This window comes from Trematomus bernacchii, unplaced genomic scaffold (assembly GCF_902827165.1).
Source record: "Trematomus bernacchii unplaced genomic scaffold, fTreBer1.1, whole genome shotgun sequence".
Lineage (NCBI taxonomy): Eukaryota > Metazoa > Chordata > Actinopteri > Perciformes > Nototheniidae > Trematomus > Trematomus bernacchii.
In genome coordinates this window covers 1,070,313-1,079,494 of record NW_022988066.1, presented here as the reverse complement: position 1 = coordinate 1,079,494, position 9,182 = coordinate 1,070,313, and the positions used below count along the sequence as shown (strand labels likewise).

The 9,182-nt window shown below is 42.6% G+C and overlaps 1 protein-coding gene across 1 annotated transcript; it reads right to left on the bottom strand.

The window, feature by feature from the left end:
• Positions 1-1,673: 1,673 nt before the first annotated feature.
• Positions 1,674-8,695, bottom strand: LOC117474722 (proteoglycan 4-like). The gene is made up of 6 exons (XM_034120708.1): positions 8,499-8,695; positions 7,043-7,147; positions 6,710-6,865; positions 4,238-5,864; positions 4,077-4,130; positions 1,674-2,368 (listed from the first exon to the last, which is right to left on the bottom strand). The coding sequence occupies exons 1-6, from the start codon at positions 8,592-8,594 to the stop codon at positions 1,938-1,940; spliced, it is 2,469 nt and encodes an 822-aa protein (XP_033976599.1). The 5' UTR covers positions 8,595-8,695; the 3' UTR covers positions 1,674-1,937.
• Positions 8,696-9,182: the final 487 nt, after the last annotated feature.

Below are 9,182 nucleotides of genomic sequence, written 5' to 3'. Positions count from 1 at the left end.
GGAATGGAATGGCTGCCATACATGTAGAGATTGAGATTCAAGAAGAAATGGGTGTGATATTTGGATGGAAACTTGACTCATGGTTGAAGTAATGAATTCACATTGTAGCAGGAATATTGCATTATAGTTCCTACGGGGCAGCTTTAAAAAAAAAAAGAAGCAATCTAGTCTTGGGCAGAATTACACTAAACATAGATGTTCTGAAATGTATTTCACCATCATAAATACATAGCTACAATAGCTTAGTAAAGGTGCTGTATTGCTGTGATGTATTGTAGTTCACAGCACACTCCCCTATGGGTCAGTATCTCTTTGCAGTATTGTTATTGCTGTGAACATAGCAGTGCCATTTTTATTCAGCTTATTCGTCAAAGTATAAATAAAAGAATAATAAAAAGCTAAGCTCCCTTGTCTGCTTGCCATCTGATTATTAAAGTAAAGTTAGCGAAACCTTCAACTCAGGCTCACTTTAGTAGGCTGTCATTAAGGTGGACCAGCGATCCTCAGTGTAGTGACAAGCAAAATTTCAGGGAGGTATGACGAAGTAGCTACCGTACAAAGCCTGGTACGCTGACACTTTCACTGCACATAAAGCTCAATGAGGAGAAGCCTTCAATACAGCAGTGCACTCTGCACCTGACTTTGACTGTGGGCTTTAGTCTCACCTAGGTCGGCGTACTGAGAGTTACAGAACTGTCTTCTTCCACCAAAGCAGATGTCAAACGGCAGCTCATTGGGTCTCCGTAGTTTCCCGCCGTTATCGATGGCTGCGAAAGCATCGTCCATGTTGTAGAAAGTGACGAAGGCGTAGTGGTCACTGTGGGAACCAAAAGGTGCAGGGTTTAAATACTGATGAATGTTAAAAACACAAAACACAATAGAACATATTATCAGTTGTGCACACTCACCCTCTATCTCTAAAGTGAAGGGACACACACTCTACTTCTCCGAACTGACAGAAGCGTTCCCTCAGCTCCTCGTGTGTCATAGTCCTGCAGATGCGGCCGACATACACCACCCTGCGCTCATCCTGTAGGAGAGGAAGTTTAAGAATGACTTATTTGTCCACTGAAAAACAAATACAATCACAGACACATAAAGCTGACATGTTAGTTATTTTGTACTCACTATGGCTTTAAGTTTCTGCATCCTGATCTCGTGCTCTCTCCGGAGCTTCCTGGACTCTCTGCTGCTGGAGGGGTGAGAGGGGGATAGAGAATACTCATTAAAGACAACTGGAAAAATAAACAGCCACTTTTCTTCTATCAAATGTCAGCATTTACTAACCTGTAAACATCTCTAAGCTTCCTACGGTAAACCCGCTGTGATGGTGATCTGGACTGGGACCAAGATCTGGATCTGGACCTGCTACACTTCGACACCCTTGAGTACGACAACCTGTAGCGCCGAGGTGGGGAGCGGGAAACGGAGCGGGATGACGACGAACATGAACTGCTCTCTGAACGCTTGTGACGACGCCTGCGAGAATGACAAATGAAGATATTAGGAGAGATGCACAAAGAGGAAGAACACAGTCTGACTGTGTTCATAACACATAAGTCAGAACACATAAGAGAATAATTACTTTTGTCTTTTTGGAGAGGGAGATGCAGAGCTGGAGGAGGACGACGACGATGAGGAGGAGGAGGAAGCAGAGCTGGAGTCCGAACAAGGGGATCTCCCTCGATATCTCCTCCTCTCCCTGCCTCTGGAAGGAGGGCTGGGTGGAGGTGTGGGCAGAGTGCACGGGGGTGTCTCAAGACTACAATCTTGCTCGGTGGCAGCGATTCTTGAAACAACTTTGTCTGTGGACCGACTCGTCTTTGCGGAGTCATCCACAGCCCTGATGGGGGAGTTAACGTCACAGGTGGAGGTCTGTTGTTTGCATTCAGCAGCAGCAGCGATCGAGTCACTGGTAGTCCTCTGTAATTCATCAGTTATTTTCGGCTCATCCTTGGGTTTAGATGTTCTGCAGTGCTGAGCGGCACTTGTCGTTGACCCGCAGTAATCGTGATCGATGAACACAGCCGAGTACATGGGAGGAGAGGGACGAGCTGCAGGGAGCTCTGGGAGGTTCGTGTGTGTCCTCTTGGACGGCAGAGGACGGGGGTCGATAATCTGAATGGCCTTGGACAGAGGATTTTGCGCCTTGCTGGCTGATGTTGTTGAGTGCTGAGGATGATTTCAGTGCCGAGGGGCTCTGGGATGTCAGGTGACGTTTGAAGGTGTGGGGAGTCCCTGAGGGTTTTTGGATTTGGTACAAGTGCTTCCACTGCAGGCTGAGTTCTGTCCAAGTGTCCATCTGTCAGTACGTTTGAAGATGAGGTAGCAAGTTTGAGCTCTTTCTCTCCAACCCTCAACCCTTGAGCTAGATGAGTGAGAAAGAAAAAAAATCGAGTTAGCATCTGACATCACGTTTTACTGTCGTACTGAAATATGAAACATGTTTTTTAACGTTGGACAATAGCCTTATGTTTTATATTTAGCATTTCTGAGGTTGTCATCCAAGTTTCAAATTTCAATATTTGCAACATAGTCTACTTGGAGTATTTGGTGGTATTTAAGTGCATTGATGGATTCAAATGTGTATTAACAGTATTACTAATTATCTGATATGTATACCAAAATACACTAGATATCACGACTGACTGGGAGAAACCAAGAAATATTATGTAAAATCAGACACTTGTATAGACCAAGTGCAGGGATGCAAACACACGTATGGTGAAAAAAGAGAGAACTATTCGAAGCAGAAAAAAAATTGCGTAATATACCATCTGACAAAGGCCTGTGCTATAATGCTTCAATTAACTGGCTATTCTTTATAATATACTCAGATCAATAGGAGACAGAGATGTTAAGTTATAAATCAAGGTTTTTTATTATTATTTACACCAGGGGTGGGGAACCTTTTTCCTCTCAAGGGCCATTTCAATTTTTTTAACTCAACCTCTGCTTAAAAAAACTAAAATCACAGCCCATTCATTTCACCTTTCTTTCATGCTGTGCAAAGAAAAAGCAACCTCTTAATCCAGATATCTTACCATGACTCGCGCATGCATGCATACACGGTTGTGGCATGACCACCAAAACAGAAAGATATGGACACAAGATGTGTGCAAATGTATTTAGTATCCTATCCATGTGGACATCATTTAAGTGGGGGGGGACCTAACCTTCTCTAGGGGGGTCCGGGTGCTACTCCCCCGGGAAGATTTTGTTTTAAATATTGAAGTTAAAAGCATCAATCTGGTGCACTTTGAGAGCAAAATTAAGAGATCTATGGATACATCTTTCAACACCCATATGAAACAGAACTGTAAGCAGATTTTTATTTATGGATATTTTACAAATCGCTCCCCTTTTAAACTGTATTCTTGTTATTTTTAACAACTTTTTTGTTACTGTCATATAGTATTTTATACCTGTTTTTCATTTAGTCTCTTATTTTTTTATAACTATAATGATCATATCAAGGTGTGCCTTAACCTCACTGAGCTGAGGTTATTTGAGCCTCTCAGTCTGTCAGGAGAGAGCTCTCTTCCACCTGGATGTAGAAAAAGCTCTTTAAATTTGTTAGCATAGCTAGCTAACCAGATGCTAATAACAACAGATCGCCACTGGGCTTACGACTAAAGACACAGCCAAGCAAAAACTGCGGCATGTGTACGGCTCCTTATGGGTACTGCAATATTTGAAGTGCTGGAGCGGGGTTCCGGTGCTCTCCGTCAGCGCTACACCACGTGATGACACGTTACGCTCGTGTTGTGTTCAAGGAACCTGTCTTTGGCCAGGAAAAACAGGCACTCGCTTGTTTAATTATTTTGCGGTCTAGATTTCTTAAACATTTTTTGAAGTAAGAAATTGTCCGTCAGTCCGTGAGTCGGACCCCCCCACCCCCCACCCCCCAAAACGAAAACTTTTCGGTTCTCCACGAATTACACAAGTCACCCAAATCAGCGTTAAAAAAGCGGGAGGCGCTGAAAAGCGACTAATTGCATGCATGCAAGTGGAATGATCCTTTCCAATAAAAATGTTCGCAGTCACCCCTAGTTAACAGTAATCTGATTACTCACCTTGTGTTTCCTCAAACTGTTCCAGTAGGCTGGTGAGATCGGGCGCTTCGATTCCTGAAGAAGAATAACAAACAGACATGAAACTTTTGAAGATGTTCATTTCTTAGTTAGACCTTCATCAAAGTGAACTCAACAAAATCACCAATGTCTCGACAGTTTACCTGAGTCGGCTGGTTTCTCTAAGGCGGATACACTGGGGGGAACCTCTGATAACGTCTCCTTCACTGGTGTGGGAGCATCTAGGGGACTAGGCGGTGCTGTGAGGGAAGGACGCTTCATCTCCCTCGCTGTATCCGGACCTGGTGACGGAGGATTCTTTGGTTGCAGCTTGACTCCTATCGTCTGGTTTGGACTGCTTCTCTGAGGCTGCAGGGTTTTGAGCTCTGAGGAAGATTTGGTTTGTGTTGAGGTTGGGCACAGTGCTTGAGGTCTGGAGGTGACACCTGAGGCTATCTCTGTGAGCTTGTTTTTAATTTCCTGTAACAGGGTGGAGTAGCCCTGGTTCACTAACAACACCTCAGGACTCGTGCCGGAGGTGGATGGCTGTCTTTGGGTTGATGTGCCTGAGGATTCAGTTTGAATTTGAGGAAAGTGCTTGATGCTGTCAGAGTCTCTACTGCAGAACTCCACTTTGGACTCTGATGAGGAGTGGTCAGTAGTGGGTGGTGTTGTCTGGCTCGCTGGCAAATGGAGGAAGACGGGGTTCGGGGGATCAATATTGAGAGGCTTTTTTATTGGACTTTTTTTGCTCTCTGAAACATTCTGATTAACTGTGACGTTTGCCTGCAGACTGGTGGGTGAGAGGATTTTGGATTCAGTTCTTGGTCGCTTTAACCCGCTGTGACGTGCTTGAGTGGAGGGGTGAGGCCTGGGCTGAGTTTGAGATTTATGATCGGCACAAGTTCTCCTACTGTCTGGATTATGGTGCGCTGCCTTTGGACAGCAGCTGTTTTGTCCGTGTAAACAGATGGGGGTCAGCTCTGTGGGGGGCTCAGAAACGCAGGGCCACTTGGTGATGTTGTTCCCCTGTTTCTCCACTAGGGGCTGCCTCCTCTTGCGCAGCTGTCTGTACTCTTGGAGGCTGAGCGATTTGGCCTTTGTCTCAGCTTTAAGTAGAGAAACCTCGGCCGTGTTGCTGTTAATTTCTGAGGACGATGTTTGGGGTTCAAGTGGGGAGCCCGCTGGGTTTTCAATTGCTTTGGTGCCGTTCAGTGGAACCGACACACTTTGACTCATTAGATTTGACTCGTTTAATTCTTCTTCTGCCGATTCATCGAGTGAAACCACCTGAACGGGGCCAAAGCTCACCCTTTTCTTCTCTCTGGATGGGGGAGTTCTGGATGATTGTACATTCAGCAACGCGCTCTTTAAGACGCTGTCATTATCTCTCTTTTCATCTTCCCTATTTACTTCTTCCACCTCGTCGTCAGAAACAACATTTATCTCTTCGTCGCTGTCCTCACTGGGTCTCTCGTACTTCCACACCTCTTCCTGAGAGAACAACGTGTGCTCCTTCAGTTTATCCCCCTCCTCCTCCTCCACATGCAGCTTCAGGCAGTAGGGGTGCATGAGCTTCACCAGGTTGACCAGAGAAGTAGAGGTGAAGATCTCCACTTCATTCTCTGCTTTTATATTTTGGGAGTGGATACATTTTTGTTTTTTGAACAGATGTGAAGGGTTGGTTCTCTCCAATTTGCTTTCCGCTTCTTTGTCTCCATCGATCTTTATCGAGAGTGTTACATTTGGTGATTTGGATCTTGGCCTCAGCCTTTCATATAGTGAAAGATCCTAAAGATAGAAAGAAAAAAAAAACACATTTAGATCTTTGAAGTGTTTATATTTTCTCACATTTTGCGTAAAAAACGTATTTTGCAGTTACTTTCCTATTGTGTTCGTCCATGTAGCATTCTGTTTATTTAAGCTATTATGTATCACCTAAGCCTAAACCATCATAGCAAGAAACGTAAAAACAGAATTCATCTTTGGATTTTAAGGTTCTGACAGTCCTTGAACCCATCGTGTGTGACACACAATTTCTATTAAAATAGTGATATTTTGGAAATCTATCAGATGGAACAAATAACTTATGCTCTAAGGATCCAGACAGACACATTTTGCAAAAGGTGGAGTCACGCCACAACTGTGCTGATCCAGTAAGTTCATTCTGATTTCCCCACATCTTTCGAACCAGTTCAGGGTCTTACACCTCCTGATCTAAGTGTAATGGTTCTGACCTGCACCTTAGCACACACACAACTACACGCACACACAGATGACCCCCCCCCCATTTGCTGTTTTATGTTATTATTATTATTATTTGTATGTATTTATCTTTTCATATGTCTATTTTATTATTATTACTATTTGTATTGATCTCTTTTTGTACTTTTTTTCTTATGTTGGCTATGTAGATACAGCCAAATGAAAATGGAAAAACTGTTGACCAAAATGTGAACGTGTGTATAATGAAACTGAATCGAAAAAAAAAAATTAAGTTTAAAAAAAAATAGTGATATTCAATTTAAAAGATCACCAAAGCATTTGCATGAATCTGATCCTGTTAAAAGTATTGGTTAAGTACTTTAAAACAAAAAACAGCCTTGTATTTCTTGTTCCTGAGTGTATGCACCCACCAGTGAGTTCTCCCTGCGCTCTGGGTGGGTGAGGAGCTTGGTGTCTGGCAGGGTGTCGAAGGGAGACAGAGTTACATCGTCATCCTCCACACTGTCCAACATCTCGCTCAGGGCCGACAGCAGGGTCTCTCTCTCCTCCTCCGCTCCACTCTTATCCTGGAAATGGAAATGCAAAGTGTTCAGTTTTATTCTTTCATACACAAAATTCATTTTCTACCAAAATTCCACATGTGTCAACTAGTTTCCCGAAAGAGAGTAATTAGAAAAAACTTGAACAAACATAAAAACGTGCCATCTTTTAAACTTCTGATGTACTGTGAGGTTATGTCTGACCTCTGATGCAACAGTGGAGTCTTCAAAAATGGCCAGGATTGAGTGATCCACGCAGGACTGAGCGTCCATCTCTACGGCTTCCATGTCACGTCTACTCAAGAGCAACTGCAGGGAATACAGACACACAAATATATTATATCACACCCTTGTGCTTTAAGTTTTAATTCACACTGATCTCATCTAATCCTACCTCCTGCTATTTTAAAATATGTCTTGTTAATTCATTTGTTCAATTAAATAACGACAAATAGTGAAAAATGCAGGTCACAACTTCTGAAAGCCAAAGTTCATGTATTCTAATGTCAGGTTTTGTCGAACCAACAGTCCAAAACTAAAATATATTTGATTCACTATCACTGAATACAAAAAAAAAAAGGGAAACTAGTTAGTTTCAGGGATGTTAGCTTAACTAATACCTTAATATAGTTATCATTGCAGCTCTACATACACTGAAAACAATTGCAGACAAATATCATTCATAGACTTTAATAAATAACACAAATAATTCATTTTTTACAGACTCAGAGACCAGATAAAGACTAACCACTACATACAAATACATGACATTCAAAAGAACAACAAAACTCGTGCTTTATAAAGAAAATGTGTTTAATATGTATACTTTATTGTATGTTTAATATGTTAAAAGATAATGTCATTTTGTTGTTATTGGGTAGCATATACATTAGTACATGATATTTGAACATTTAATGATTGAATACTTAATTATACGGTGTATAATCCATAAGTATTTGTCACCGTAGTGTATCAAAGAGCAATGCCTACTACTACCAATTTTTTTTTGATCATTAAGGTGTGCTAGTAGGATAGACAGAAGGATGTTCATTATTGATCCCATACTGGTCAGTATAGACAGGAGGCACAGTGAGGGGCCCTAGAGCATATCCGTATGAATGAGTCACTAATCTGTAGTGTATAGCAGCTATGGGAAGTTGAAACAACTGCTCTGTCAGGGCCTGTACTGTAGTAAGCAGACATTTAAACCATGTCCAAAAAGCTTTTTAATGACAATACATCAGGTTATATGAAGTTTACCGCAAAACAAGCACGGTAAAATTAGAGAATTGTATAAAAAGCGACATAGCGGGGGGACAGTGCTGGGCGCAGTGCTGAGGGTGCAGCCTGAACATATCGTACTTCAGAGGAAACTAACCGGCAGCTTTCGAGTGTAAATCAATGACCACGGAGATTGTGTTAACGACATGGCCGTACTTGTCATTGAGCAGTTCTGTAACGACACAATATCTTATTAATGGAGCTGCTCAGCCAACTCCCCGGTTAATACCTCGGTAATACTACAAGCCTCATTCAGCCACGTGTCGCTATGCGCCCATGTGCCCTCGCTCGCCAGCAAAATACCCCATTACTAACACGTGGAAACCCGCGTGTGTGCAGCTATTTGGGTGTCACTTAGTTAAAATGAGCAAACCGGTACCTCATTGGGGTTGTTGCTGGTCAGAAAGTCGCTGTTCCCGGCATTTAAATCCTCGAGATTCCCCCTCCACCGCACCGCCATCTTGCTGCTCCACATGGTCCGCTGGGAGGCCGTAGAGAGACACGTGGTCCGCGAGTGGAAGCGCGGGAAAACCACCGACCTGGGATCAGATTGAGACCGCCAGCTCCACTAGTGGAAGCAAAGAGAGGAGTTGAAATCAGATCCTAGGTCAGCTGTATATCCTGTGAAGTCCTCATTGATTGAGTTTTCTCTTGAAAACTAGCTACAGGTTTTATTTTGCTGCAGATACTCAGCAGGTAATGCACATACGCTCTTTTGCCATTGAATATTTGTTAAATATGGTAGATAAATATAAATAAGTGGTCTGTTTAAGAAACATGTGTTCATTTCTCTGTGACAGCTAATACATGGAACTAATGTTTGTTTCAGCTTCCATATCACATTTGTAGCATTTATAAAAAAATGTGGCTAATGGGACTTTAAATACAGGATTTTTATACATTTACATGTTTTTGTATTGCTCAAAAGCGACACCTTGCGTCCGAATGACAACACCAACATTTCTTGCCGAATGCACATAAAGCAGATGCATGACAGGCGGCAGCATAACCCAAATACACTATCACACAGCAGGCTTTATATTGGCCTACCCGTAATATAGGC